This window comes from Ceratosolen solmsi, unplaced genomic scaffold (genome assembly GCF_000503995.2).
Source record: "Ceratosolen solmsi marchali unplaced genomic scaffold, CerSol_1.0 scaffold28, whole genome shotgun sequence".
In the NCBI taxonomy this organism is placed as follows: Eukaryota; Metazoa; Arthropoda; class Insecta; order Hymenoptera; family Agaonidae; genus Ceratosolen; species Ceratosolen solmsi.
In genome coordinates, this window is record NW_011948429.1 from 3,520,854 (window position 1) to 3,536,792 (window position 15,939).

At 34.8% G+C, this 15,939-nt stretch overlaps 1 protein-coding gene across 1 annotated transcript in view; it reads left to right on the forward strand.

Annotated features, from left to right (window-relative positions):
- The window catches only part of LOC105363872 (uncharacterized), a 290,899-nt gene that overhangs the window by 58,220 nt on the left and 216,740 nt on the right, over nucleotides 1-15,939 (forward strand). The window contains exon 6 of the mRNA XM_011501674.1: nucleotides 1,757-2,324. Within this exon, the coding sequence (XP_011499976.1) occupies nucleotides 1,757-2,324 (568 nt within the window). The remainder of the gene's footprint in view (nucleotides 1-1,756; nucleotides 2,325-15,939) is intronic.

Sequence of the window (15,939 nt, forward strand, 5' to 3'; positions counted from 1 at the left end):
GGGGGGGGGGTTAAGAGAAAAAATGAAGAGGTTAATAATCTTGAGAAAAATGTTTGTAAATTAATTACTGCAATTATATAGACAGTGTCGGCGGGAAGTGAAACGTGTTTATGTTTTACATTTCTTTTCTATTGCCAAGATTTAGATCAGACAGTAAATGTAGATCACAGGTAATAAACGTAAAATGAAACGTGCTTATCGTATCTCGAGTAATTTTAAGTATCTTTAAAAGTAATGCGTATGAGAAAATAAAATGAATTAATGTGCTCGAGGCGATTACATTACATTAATTTCCTATCTAAATTATGGATATTACATGAAAATATTAGAATTTAATAAGCGTGCTTGTATCGGGAAATACCTCTTCTAACATATCAATAATCCCTGTAATGCGTTAAAGTTGATATCGAGTAAGTTTAAATTTTCATCTCCTTTAAGGGCTCCTTTTCAAATCAAATAATGTCTTTCCACCTAAGTGTAAACAAACAAACCGGGAAAATCGTGTCAATTGAGCGCAATTTGTTAAATTAAGACAAAAAAAAAAAAAAAAAAGGGGGGGGGGGGGGGGGGAAGGGGGGGAAAAAAAGGGAAAAAGAGGGAAAAAAATAAAGAGGAATAAAGATGAAACAAACGGAAAGACAACGCACTAACAGAGATTGCGTAGAAAAAAAAAGAAAAAAAATGCGTGTAATTTATATGTTTCTGCTACTGATGAATCAAGTGAAATGATATTTCGTCGGTTAACAGCATGTTACAAGTCATTAAAGTCATTATGAAACACGTTTCCCGCTGAAATATCAAGCCAACCAAAATCCTTTTTCTACACCTAATTATTCTTTGCTTTATGATTAAGTCTTCATCAAAACATTTCGAGCCGTCTGCATATACTCTACGTAGAAAATTGAAAAATGAGCGAAAGACGAAGCATCTGGTGCTCTCTGTAAATCACTCGAGTGCGCGCTCACTAAATTTAGTTTGTCCGGGATTTTTATGCTTTAAATCATCTGGACTTTCTCGCTCGCTTGCGATAAACGCGTGGATCGTCGACGCTCCGTATATTCGATCGTAAGATTCGTTTATATTCAATTGATATTGCATATCGATATTGAAATCAATGACATGTAACATGAAGCGATATTATGGTAGAAGTCTAGCGACATTTCACCTTAATTACAATTTTAAATAACAGCCTTTACGGTACTTTGCGAGCACTTTCTTTGTCAACGGTTTTATGAAATGCGAGTAACACTCTCGAGATTAAGACTATCGATTGTCGTACGCGATGGGATAATCTTACTAAACCTTGGATTTAATGTTCAATTTGTATCTTCATTAATCTCTCGATTTACTTTGCTAATAGATTAATCGAACGATATAATGCGCATTAGGTTCGATCTTTCGAGAATTTAAATTGAATTGGCGAAAATAATAGAGGGTATTTCATGGAGGTAAGTGCATTAATTTAAAAGAGCATGTATGTAAAACTCATTGAATTCGTTAAATCCATGGAATAATTCGCGCGGTTAAACCAAATGTATCGGAGTTAATCGATATCGATTGAACATTGGCTGTTGCAAATAATGTAAAAAGTCACTAGAATTCTACCGGAGATAAAAAAAAAATTAAAAAAAAAAAATTAAAAAAAAAAAAAATTAAATAAATAAATAAATAAATAAAACAAATAAAACGATATCCTCCTGCGGAGAAAGAGAAAGAGAGATAATGAAAATGAATGGATGAAATCGATCTTCAAAAGGGTACCAGTTCGCTTGGAGACGTCGCTGAATGTGAAATCGTCGGTGGTGACTAAGGAGGAGGTGACGGTCGCCCGCGACGGTAAAATCGTGGACGAGCGGAGCCGCGAGACCAAGGAGAACAATAGTTACTCATCGACGACGAGCGAAATTTGGGAGCCGATCGGAGTGATCCAGCGGCCCCGGAACCTCAAGCCCTTCGACAGCTCGGACGACTCGCGACCCAACTCGAATGCGAGCTCCGATCAAGGCTACACCACCAACACGAGCAGCAACAACGTCCTGAGAGAACGTGGCGGCGGCAATTGCGGTAACGGCGTTAATTGTGACAATGGTGGCAATGGTGGCAATGGTGGCAATTGTGGCAATTGTGGCAATTGTGGCAATGGTGGCAATGGTGGTATCGGCGGTGGAGGCAGCGATGGTGGCAACGATGGTGGCGGTAACGGCGGACTCGGAACGAACGGCGATGTCGCCGACTGCTGCCTGGCTGGTATGTCCGGTCTGGGCCTCGAGGACATGCACGAACGTAGCACCAAAGTTCACGGGGTGCACAACACGACGTCTGCGGTAAGACACGATGTTACTTCTTGAGCCGCGGATGCTTTTCTAGGCGATGTTGTGGGCTGGTCTTTTCTTCTTATTTTGCAAAAGGTTCTGCGGAGCGGATGTCGAATATGCCGAATATTTGACGTGGAGTGACGATGGTCGAAAGTCGTCCAATGGTGGCTAATGTGTAAGAGCGAAGGGTTGGTGGATCGTCGGCGAGTGGATCGATCAAGGTTTCGTGTGTGCGTTATTGAGTAATGGCCTATGGAAATTCACTTCTATCGGGAATTGCATTTTACTTTATTGGCTCCTGTACTCTGCTGTATCGTTAAACTAGCTGTCCTGTGACTTTAATCTCGGCAATTATCATTGTCATGATAATGCCCGTGTATCTTGAGATACATTAATAACAACAACAACAAACAAAAACAACAACAACAACAAAAACAAAAACAAAAACAACAACAAACAACAACAACAACAACAACAACAATAGCAGATTTTACTACTTTGCGAATTATTTTCAGCAGCATTTGGTTAAGCAGATGCATGGTAAATTATTTGATAACGTAGCATTGTTTTGCCCACACGCTGCTACAACACGACAGTATCTATTGACAAAATTATTGACTCCTTGGTATTTATTACATGAAAAAATCTTCATTGCTTGGTATTCAAAAGTTGATTACCACTTAAGAATGCTTGAAACGTTCATGGAAGAAGTAACTTTGTATACGTACATTACATGCACACGAAATATTTTTTAAATTTTCTATTAGATGCTGATTTTTTTTTTTTTTTTTTTTTTTTTTTTTTTTTTTTCAATCCACATTTGTAATAATAATATCTAGTAAACATTGGCTTTTTTAATGAAAAATAATCTGACTTTATTTTTAAAAAATTCGGTACACTCACTTGATGATTACGTTGTGCTTTTATTCACTAGTCATATTATATATTTAACTTTTAATTTAATAACAACTATTATGATATCTAAACGCAATTTATTATTAAATTAGATTAAAATATATAAATAATTTAAAGGTATGTTGGTATAAGGAAAGTTAATTTTTGTCTATTCGTTATATTATTGATTGTATCGTGTTATTGATTATAAATACCAGTGTTCATTCAATATTACATGTGTGTATGCAATGCTGATAATTATGGACGATTCTTAATATGCAAAAGTTTGTACATCCCGAGTGGCAACATTTTATAATATTAGAGAAAAGAATAATTATAATTTTCTCGAAGGTTGTAGGCTGTAATTATGGCAAGTCAAATTTCAACAGTTTGAAATTTCTGCTGAGTTAGACAATATTTTGATTGCACAAGCAAATTCAATTTATGTGAATGAATTTTTAGTCATCGAATAGTAAATTATATATACACACACGTACACGTATATCTATATATATATATATATATATTGGCAAATATTGTTAATGGAATAAGTTGTGGAATTTTGTCGTAAAAATTTGATTAAACTATTCATAATCGGCAATTGTTTTTCCTTTATGCAATTAATAGCTTACATAATTGCATTAACAATATACGAATACAATTATTTACTTTGCGTATTTATTGCCTATGTCGGAAATAATAGAATGTAATGTAATGTAATAATACAGCTTGCTAATATCATCTCCCTGTCAAGTATTAACAGTACTGATAAATAATTCTTAGCCGTAGTCTAATTTTATATCGTTACTTCACTCCCTACTTCATTAATAACGAATAATACATAAAGACGAGTCGTTAAAGAGAGGAAAAACGGTAGGAAAATCATGGTGATTGATCGATGAAAATTAATTAATCCACGTTTAACAATTATATCATTGTTTCTTGTATATTACAATAAACTCGAACAAATTACAATGATATGATCATCATAATTTATAATGATTTTTTTCTGTGATATTTTTCATTCACCCTTTTCGTTCGTTACCCCATTAATATAAAAATGCCTGAGATTGGAATTTTAATATTGAAGAAATACATACGACGTTGGATATCAAGATACATTGACGCATCGATAAATAATGCGGTGCATTATATTATACCAGAGCTATTAACTAAAAGCAAAACAGCGATCCAATGTATTTTGTAAGAATAAACGCCATGGATGTGAAGTGTAATGGACACCGCACGAGTCCGACACCCATAGCACGCCATCATTATCGGATTACCATCACTACCATGGCCAGCAAAACACGAAACTGTTGCATGGTCACTGGTGCAAGTTCGCCAAGACAAAGGTTTCCCCGGATTTTCACGATTCAGATGGAGGAACGAGTAGCTTCTTTTAAGACTTATTAAGGATCTCGTAAAAATCACAGTTAGTGCTGCGGCGGCGAGTTTGCCTCGAAGAAGTTGTCCGTATTCGTGCTCGGGAATCCTAAGCAACCCGTTGTCCACAATGGCGGTAGTGCCGTCGTCGCAGTCGCTGTCTATGTCCGTGAGGACGATCACGACGACGACAACGACGACCACGACCACGACCACAACGACGACGACCATGACCACGACGACGACGACGACGACGACGACGATGTAGCGGCTCCGGTATTGGCATTGTCGCCTGCATCGTCCGCCCGACAGGAAGAAAGAGCCCGCTGACATTCCCATAAGTAATACACGGTGCTCCTGCCGCATATTCCTACTGCGAGGTCGCGCTTCGTCCTTCTTTTTCTTATTCTCCCCCCCCCCCCCCCTCCTTTTCATCATCTATGTCTTTTTTCTTCCATTTTATACATCTCTCTCACCCTATTCTCCCTCTTTCTCCGAGCTCTGACGCTCGCTTATCTATGCAATTTTATGGCTGAACTGCAAAAATGACGCGAATGAGAAAATTAAGTGAGATTTGGTTTAAACGATTGAACGCTACATTGCATTAAAATGACGAAGGATCATTAATAGTAGCGGCGAGCAGATGTAATTAGCATATGACACATGTTGTGATGTAAGTCTGTTATCGAAGCTCAACATTATATGATACTCGAGGTTACGGAAAGTCTTTCTGATATTTTAACACTTTCGTAATTAATAATAACATAGAGTAATTTATCTTTTTTCAATATTGATTTTGCATATAATTTTCTGCTTATTACCATGCAAATTCTGCTTAATTATTGCAACAAAAAAAAACATTGTCACTAAGATTTGTATTTTTTTTTTTCCAGTAAATTTGTTATTTGGCTAAATTAGGCTTTTATCACATTTGATCTATCCTTCAATTATTTGACGAATAGCAAAGTTTTATCTATTATTATATCTATTGTTGAGAGTATAATTAAAAATTGTTTTTGCATAACATTGGAACGACAAAATTAATCAATAATATTGTATTTGGAGCATTAAGCGTTATTGAATTAAATGGTATTTGAGCGTAATTATTATGTATTTAATATTTAAAAGTGCGATATATTACGTTATGAATTGCCGATCAATCGAAATACATAAACATTTACTCGGCCTTCGTTTAACGTAATCAACCGTCACTAAGGGCACTCCCATCCGATAAAACAGGCACTCGCGGATTTCTTCTTTACCGACGCACGCTACATTATCGACGCATTTGCCCTCCGTATTTTGAGTTACGAAATTTGGAAAAGCGGCGACAACGGTGAATAGCCTCAACTGGTAAGTATAACCATACAAGGGAAAGATAAATTTTGATGTAACAACGTTTTATCGGTCACTTTCGAATGGAAAGTTATCCATTGCAAGTTTCATTATCATCGTGTAGTCGAGGGGAGTGTGCATATTTCACGAAAAATTAATTTTCCAAAGACCAGAGTTTTTCAATCAACTGTCTTGATATTGGTTTCACTGAAAAACTCCGAACTTTATTAATTCTCTCTGACCATTGTCCCTATCTAGTGCTTTTCCTATGCTAAGCCATTCGAATTCTGCAATTTTAATAAGTTATAAGGATATTTACAGTTAGTAATAATATTTGATCATAACTATAGAATTTGAAATATTGAATTTTATTTTTACAACATACGTTGTGACCTATTGATCTTAGCATATAAATAATTTATTCTATATATATATATATATATATATATATATCATCATCATTGTCGATATTAAGCGGATTTTTGTGAATTTAAATATGTTCAAGACTTACACAAATGTCAAATGAACGTTAAGTATGTCGAGAATACTTAAAATGACAATTGAATTATTTTAAACGATTGAATTCTTTAATCTTAGAAATGTTGAGGATATTGATAAATATTCTGAAATTATTTTACATTCAGTTATTCAATTGATTTCGATGAAATATATATAATCTATGTGAGTCACACGTATGAATAATTTAATTTCCACATATGCGTTTTAAGAGATTTATACGAGAGTAACAGCTATGAAATATTTTAAATATCCTTTTCATTTTTACTCTTGCATTTACATTATCCAGATACTAATTAGATTAACATCTCAATAGATACAATAGATAATATAGATATATAGATATATAGATAATATAGATATATAGATAATACAATAGATTAATGTCTCTGGAAATTCATGTATATTAGAACAAGTTAATAATAATAATAATGATAAGCCCGTATGTTGTTGATTTTGTAGAACATTAATCGATTCGTCAAATGATTGATTGGAACAATTGTAAATTGCAATTACGATAGTCGAGTGACATATAATTAGCCCATTTTTTTTTTTTTTTTTTTTATTTACAAAGCTTTGCAATTACCATGGACTATGCACTATTAACTAAGAAAACCACTAGACGTTGTGTGGGAGAATGCGTGGAAAGTGGAAGGGTTAATGCACTGATTCAATAATTAACACATATATTTCTTATTGCTGTTTATTCCATTAAATTTCCATCGAGTAGGGAAAACATTTCTCTGACTATCTATCACTAAACTCACAATCATTTCTCGAATTTAGAAGGTAAGTCTTAAAGACATAACCTAATAATAAGCTAACCTTTATTAGCAAGTTAACAGAAGCTGATCCTAGCCGAGTTGCGCATCATCGCCGAAGATGATGGGAAACTCTGGCTGCTCCTCACCCCGGGCTGGCGCTGTTGCGCGAGAGAACTCACCCAATGTCCTACGATGTGTATAAAATCCCTTCTTACCTCGTCGTTCAACTCGGCAGGATGTATGTCCCCTACCCTCTTAGCGTAATCCTGTAAAGAACGTAAGAAAAACTATGTGTTTGTATAAAGCCAGTCTCCATCGGGGGTTGCATCATGAAAAGTGGAAATAGTAGGCATGGCGCTACCAATCGGCCTCAGATGTATTAATTTTGCCTGGCACACACCTGTGATGGCTTTCGCAAACTTAACTCTCCCGGATAGCAATGGTAGTTATGAGGTTGGGCTTGCAGTAGGTGTTGACCCTGGGCTACCGGACGATCGGACTACCGGATGTTTTATATTACATTGCAAAAGTTCTCGGAGTGAAAATTAATATTTGTGACTCCGTCAACTACGACACTCACTTTGATTAGCGGTAAAAGCCATTCAATGTCTGTTCATTAAGGAAATTGGACCAGCGATATTTCTACACCGAGAACCTCATCCTCAAACTCAGCGAGGCTCGAACAAATCAACACAGCGGCAAAGCCTTTCTCTTACAAAAATCTTCTCCCCTATTTTCAACTATTTTCCCATCTAAAGAGACATGCCCCCTATCCCCCGTCCCATCGCCCATCTCCTCGGGTCAGACAGGACATTCGCAAGGCGCTTCATCCGTTCACGAGTACTTGATAATCGCATCGGTGGATATAGGGATCCGCTGAAGCTGCCAATCTTCCTAATGGCTACGGTGACTCCCCGACAAAAATCCCCGCCACGTCGATGCGGCGCATATCCCGTCGTTACGACTCACCTCCGTTACATTTTTCAGCCGCCGCCGCCGCCGCCGCCGCCCCCCCCTCCCGTCGATATCGTTGCGTCGTATCTCGGATACGCCGAGAGCCCTGCAGCCACGGAGGTACTTGACAGCCGTTAAAACGTGATCGGGCTACGCGAATCAATTTTGTACGAGCCGAGCCGAGCCGAGCCGAGGCGAAAGAGAGAAAGCCGTAAGTCTTGGGCACATCAAAGTCACCTTGTATCGAACGTGCTTGTTCTTTTCCCAATGTTCGACCGTTTGCGGTTGCGTTTGTGGTCTCGGTGCTTTTCTTCCTGCCCATCTCTTCCCCGTCGCCTCCTCTCGAGTGATTCTCAACCACCCCCCCCCCCCTAAAACTCTCTTCAAGCTTCTCAGGTGAATGCTGCAGTGTCGATAGGGGTATCAATTTTTCGAATAGCGAATGCTACTTTCGTTTTTCCCTCGGTTGGATAGGAAGCGCCAGATATTTCAATATTTCAATATTTCAATATTCATAAGACGTACATCACATTTGTTGGGACTTTGAATGGATTAGAATGATGAGCTTTGTAACTGATAATTTGCTGATGTTTAATTTGCTCGCATTTTCACCGTTCGTTTTTTTTCCAAATTCGTTAAATTGATCTTCAATTAACGTATTCGTTCGTTTTTTTAACCGTTTATTAAACCGATATTATTACAAAGTCTTTATATAATTGATTGGCTGTCTTTTTTCTTTTCTATTCTTTTCTTTTCTTTTCTTCTCTATTCTTTTGTTTGTTTGTTTGTTTGTTTGTTTGCTTGTTTGTTTGTTTGTTTTTGTTTACTATCATCGATTTGTATGTATTCATTAAAAGTGTATAATAATATAAAGGAATATCATACTTTTGAGATGGATTTTACAATTAAATTATTATTTCGATTCGTTATTTTTCCGTGTGAATAAATTTAACAGTGCAATTAAGATATTAAATTATTAAGTTCTTATTAACGATACAATCTTTTGTGTAATGGTGTACGCTTTATTTACGATAAATATTTTATGATTGCGGATCGAACCGTTGGAAACCACAACCAAATAAGCTTGACTAATGAACATCAATGCGTTCGTTAAATCTATTGTGAAAAATCATCACAATACCTACGGTCAAATTCAAAAACATTCTGCACCGAGTTACATTGTATTTTAATTCTCCGAGGGATAATAACAATAATATATATATAAATCTACCTAATGACTTTTGCAGTATAGTTCCGTTCATATTTTTGAGTCTCAATCTTATTCGGTCTACCATGCTACAATTAAAGAATGACATTTTCTAAATAATGATTAGCAATTACACATTAATTCCCCTCACTTTCACCTGACAAATGCGAAATTTTTTTTTAATTAAGTTACCTTAGACAAGAATCGAGAAACTGTACGAGTTAACTAAGCGATATAATTCCAAATTAAATTTATCAACCCGGTAAGCCAAAACCAACTACTACACATCCATGACTATTCAAAATTTCGTGCCCTTCGGCTCGTCCCGCGTGCCCACTGCCAATCGCGTAATTACTTCTTAATGTCAATAAATCCATCAATTACTGTATCTGAATATTCGAGATAAACTAATGCTTCGGCGAATTCTTATTTCGACGGTCAATGATTATGAGAATTATAAAATTGTGATACATTTGACGAATGAAAAAGGAGTGAAAAATACCCGCTTTATTGGTAATGAGATTGTTGAAAAATAATTCAATTCATGATCGCACGAGCTTTGATTATTTGCTCGAAATATTTTCCAAGCCTTTATAGCATTCAGACACGGCAAAATTGAAAAGCCACTTCTACCCAACGTTTCCAGCATTTCCTTAACCCAGATTAGCACAGGTCACAAACGCTATTTATAATCGACTTTCCGTCCACATATGCTTGTTCAATTCTTAAAACTCAAACGTTGTAGCGACGTGAATTAGAAATCAAATAAGAAAAAAAAAAAAAAAAAAAATCAGCTTTTTTGCACAGCGATTTCCCTCACCCCAGCCAGCCCCTTATTGTTATGTTTCGAAAGAGAAAAAAGTACTATACAAATAAGTCGTCTTGGTGTATGATTGTTCTGTTGATGTGTCATGCTGTGTGTACCCTGGGAAACAAACTTTTTCCTCATTTTTCTAAAATATCAATTAACAAGTTGCTTTTGTAATATGTAAAATTAAAATTAAATTAAATTCGCCAGTATTCCTCACAATGCTGCTTTCGTTTTAACTTTTCACTCTCTCTTCACGAACGGCTTAATTTGTTGAATATAAAGAATCTTTCGCTCATGATTTAATTGTCTTCTATATGCATTCTCTGTGCGCTTAATTAATTAATTAATTAAATTAATCTTAATTCAATTTTAATATATAAAACTTTTATAATATAATAAAAGTTTTTTTTTTTTTCTTTTTTTTTTTTTTACCAAATTATCAAGTAAATTTAATTGTTTGTAATAATGCGTCTATTACAATTTGCCTGCATGGAATTTATATAAAAGTAATATATATAAGATTTAATGAGAAATTTTGGCTGACTTGGTTTTCATTGTCAAGAAGACATCGTTATTGGATATTACAGCCTGTAGACGTGAAAAATAAAATAATTTACTTTTATTCCCGTTACTTTGGCATTTAATTATATCCGTGTATTAAACAATCCGTGCTCTATATTATCAGCTGTTAATTGTTAGATGTCAAACAATTACAGTCTTATCCTTATAATGGCATAAGCATTAATAGATTTCAAAGAAAACAAAAAAAAAAAAAAAAAAAAAAAAAAAAAAAAATAACTAAAAGTTGTTATGTTGTTGGTGGTATTAAATGAAAATCATCGTTTTGTATGAATGGAAATGGTACGCGTATGCTTATGCTTATGCTGCGAGATAATTATAGCGCGAATCGATGTAATTGACATCCAAATATGTACACAATACTATTGGGAAATATTATTATAATTTGTTAGTACTATTGTGCAGACAAATTTCAGATAAATCCTCGATACATAAATGGGAAAATCAATACCGTGAACGTTCATTGGGGCAAATTTTTGTATAAAAATGCTTGTTTTATTCTGGGGAGTAAAAGTTTATGAAAGAGTTAATTTAGATATTGTTAGCGGTATTGAGTGAAGTTACCGAGAATAAAGAATGGACGGGAAATCGCTGTCAAAAGTGGGTGAGCTACTGCTGTGTAACAACATCTATTTTCATCTAACGAAAGCAAATAAGCGAGGATTTTTGATGGGGAAGAACTTTCTTTCACGCGAGACTCATTTGCAAAGATTAAATTTCTTAAATTTAAAAAATTTTAATGTCTGATTTATTCGTAAGATTATTTATTTATTGGAGATTGTAAGAAAGTGAGTTGATAACTGCAAATAGTTGATAAAATTGTTCTTGTCATTTACATTTCCTGTATACCTTCGAGGACATAAAATATCGTTTGAGTCGCTCGAGGAGGAAACGAGCAGTTACTTTACGCAAAAGCATTTTGAATTCTTTATCTTGTATAATAATGAATGACATTGACACCGAATACTTCGACATATAATAGCGAATAAGTTAGGTATTTAAAAATGTTTGGAACATATTTGATAAAGGATACCACAACTTGGTATGCCACTCGATGTATAAACGCTCCCCTCTCGTTACATCGACAACAGCATTATGAATCGTAGAGTGTCAGCGAAGATTGGTGTGCTGAAACATGCCCTAGAGATAATGCTCCGACGAACGTTATAATTAAATTATTTATGTTTAATAATAAGTCTGTCTCTAATACTGGGTAAGATCAAAGGGTCAAGATTCATTGGTTTAGCGCACTAACGAATGTGTGCAATCCCGTAGTTATAATTTCATTATTCATGCAGGCAGCTTTGAATGGGAAACAACTACCACATTAAATGGTAGATGATGCGGTTAGATTAATCCATCTCTCGTTATTACGCATTAATATTAACATTCTACTAATATAATATTTTTATATACGTTGTTGTTATTGTAGATGGAACTTATTGTTGATTTTCAGCTTGGATTAGAAATTTAAAAAACAAACGTAAAAATAACGTTTGGTACTTTATTTTTAAATATTTTAGAAACTTCGTTTCTTTAGAACAACACGTGTATGCATTATTAAACGTCGTTATTATTCATTTTATATCGAATGTTTAAATAAAAAATTTATCCATAGAATATGTTCTCCTTACATGCGCCCAATATTTTTGTGTTTCTACAAAATGCGACAAATTGGCAGTAGTGTAATAATACATTAGAACAAAAAAAAAAAAAAACAAAAAAAACAAAAACAAAAACAAAACTCATTACGCGGTTTATTTATTGTTTTCGACAAAATAATTAAGTGCTAATATAATAATTGCGATCGCGTATATAATATTGACAAGAATGTTGCTCATTCTTAACGATAGCTTTGCAAAAATAATTCAAATAAATAGGAAATCGATGTCTTTCTCGAGTAACTTACGGCCATTTCAATAAAATTCCAGACTAAGTATATCTTTCTATAATAACTTGCACTTGTGCAGATTATAAGCGAACTCTATACAATTACTATTGTTTTTTTTTTTTTTAATTTCAAATAATACTCCATTTTTAAAATAATATTACTCCTTTCATATATAATATAAAATATATAAGTCTAACGCAAATATTTTATTGATAATGCAAATATATATATATATATATATATATATATATATATATATATATATATATATACATGTATAATTGTACTAAACTTCAATGAATGTTCAGATAGAGGAAAGAAGTAGTGCTAATAAATCTAATGTGTACTTTATAAATTATAATATATATATATATTTTAGCATTTTTATCATAAATTCGATAAATCAGTTTACTTACTCCCAAGTGCTCCAATTACATGTTCTATTTATTACATTTATTACATATTACATATTACATTTCAATTTATTTATCAACATGTTGCATGTTCCATGTTCTATTCCATAAAATACTTTACTTACTACCTGAGATCGTGAATTAATAAAAAAAAAAAAAAAAAAAAAAAAAAAAAAAAAACACTATACACATTTCATGGTTTCCAATTTTTCCAAGACGTATAGATAATCGTTCATATTGCTACCATATTAAGCATAATCGGAGCAATAATTAATGGACGGTTCAATGACTAAGGCCCGATGTAGCTTATATAACAAGTAGATATGTGCGAGTGGCGGAAGAGGCGCCTCCTAAAAAAAAAAAAAAAAAAAAAAAAAAAAAAAAAAAAAGATAACGCAAGAATTTCGCAATGCGAGAGTAAGTGCAGCCGGCGAGACAGAGTCGTCGTCGTCGTCGTGATGGCGGCGGAAGGTCGACGAGCCTGGAGCTTGAACCTTCCCCTAGTCTCGCTTCAAAAATAGGCAACGGGAAAGAGAGGCGCAAGCTCGTCGAGCTACCGACGGTCAGTGCAACGACGCGACCGTCAAGTAAACAATCGCGTCGAGCTTTCGCGCGCCACATTTCTCGCACCTCCTTCGTGCTTTCGAGCGCCGCATAATTAGAAAGAATGTTAATTGGCGTGGATTGAGCTTGCGTGTGCCCGCGCGTAATATCGCGCATGGGAGATGCCGAGGAGGTTGACGAAACGAGGCTGGCAAAACACTCGCTTCACTTTATTATCCGAGACTCCTTGTATTCCGGATGTATTATCCGTTTACTGTGCAATTAGCTCGATAATTTCATATCGGCGGGAGTTCGCGCGAGTCAAAGTATTTAAAAGTTGAGCAAATTATTATTCTCGTCGTTGAGGGAGGAACATTGGATTATTTATTTGGTAAATTTAGCCGAATAAACAAAAAAAAATTTTTTTTTTTTTTTTTTCGAAATACTTTTATAATGGCGCATATGTTTACGCGCGCACGCGCGCGCACCGAAAAAATACTTTTTTCCTCTTAATTTATTGTCAAACGCTTATCGATTATTTTTCACGTTGATTATCTATTGACCGTAATTTTTTTTTCTTTTTTATTATTACTATTGTTATTATTATTGTTATTATTATTGTTATTATTATTGTTATTATTATTGTTATTACTGCTATTATTGTTATTACTGTTATTATTGTTATTATTGCAATTACTGTTATTACTGTTATTACTGTTATTATTGTTATTATTTTTATTTATTTATTTTATTTTTTTTTATTTTATCGTGCAAGAATATACTCTTGCGCATAGGGAGTCTAAATATTCAATGGCTCCTCTGGAACTTGGAAAACTGTGCGTCAAAAAGTTTTTAACTCTAAAGGCTGAAAATATGTTTACTGCGTGACATAAAACTTCGCGCTAAAACTTTCTCGAGAACTTCTATCGTGATACAATTGATTATGAAAAAATGTATAAATCAATTAAAGCATAAAATTTTTTGTCGAAATAAGGTAATTTAGTGCGCAATAAATGAAACGAGAAAATGGATAAATCAGGATTTGATAGTTATTTTTTATGTTTAGTCGGTAGTCGACATATTATTAAGGCCTCGCTGCCTCAACTTATTGAAAATTAAGGAGAGCGGAGAAGTAGAGAAAACAAAGAAGCGAGAAATCCGCAGAAATAAGTTTGGCAAGGAAAGCAACGGTTGACCTTTTATATTTATAAGTCGAGTAGCTATGTTTCGTCTACTAACATTCGTTACTTAATCGGGAGAAGGCAGTACGATTTGAAAAGATGCCGTTAGACGAAAGCGAGAGGGAAACTTTGCCGACGATTTATGGGCTGGTGATCGCCTTCTTCGTCGGTGTTCTTGGATATATATTCTGGGTGAGTGTTACCTATTGATCACCAATGCCTAGAGCCTAATTTGATGTTAAAGATCTTAAAGTGATTACCATTCACCAAATCAATTTCTAAATACGATGAAACGTTGATTTAGCATTTCGATTTTATGTTTATTGACCGGTAATTTTGTCAAATGGTACTTAATGTATTAATATATTGTCTAGTAACAACTCATATTAATGCATTGCTAATCCTACCATTTATCATGATTATTTAACACTGCGTGCTACATTTAAGAAATTAAAAAAATTTATTGCTAATTAATGAATTTTTATTTATTTATTTTTTTTGTTTTTTTGTTTTTTTTTTCTCTTTCGAACAATTATATAACACATCGAATTGTTTGCCGTTAATTATAATCCCATAATCTCATGTAAATACTACACAATCAATTAAGAGTAAATTATACAATACAAATAAGTATAAGAGCGGAATTTTCTCTAAATATACAGTTCGATAAGCGGTAGTTGCTGTCTGATGATGTCTTTGCCTGATGTCTGAATATCCAATTTCTACGCAAAGATCTATCACGTGACCGAGTAAGAGAACACTTGGCACGTAGTAGCCTAACATAAATTAACAAAACACGCGAAACTGCGAATGGTAGGAAGGAGCGGCTGGCCCGATGTAAAATAACTCGATCCTCGAATTCAACAAGCACGCGAGATTATCACGGCCTCGGCATAATTGCTCGTGTCCATTAAAGCCCGAATTGGTCGTATGTTTGGGGAGCAAACGAGTAATCAGTCGTTGCCAATTTCATTTGCGGTGGCTCGTCCACTTCGAGCTCCTTCGCCACTTTCAGGACTAATTCCGTGAATGCGAGGAATGTCGTGAGGAATGGAGGCGCCGTGGCGCGGAATTTCGGCATTTCGGCATTTCGCCGATTGCGTGAACAAGAATAAAAAGGCCGTGGTGTGGGGGAGGGAGGATTGGGGGT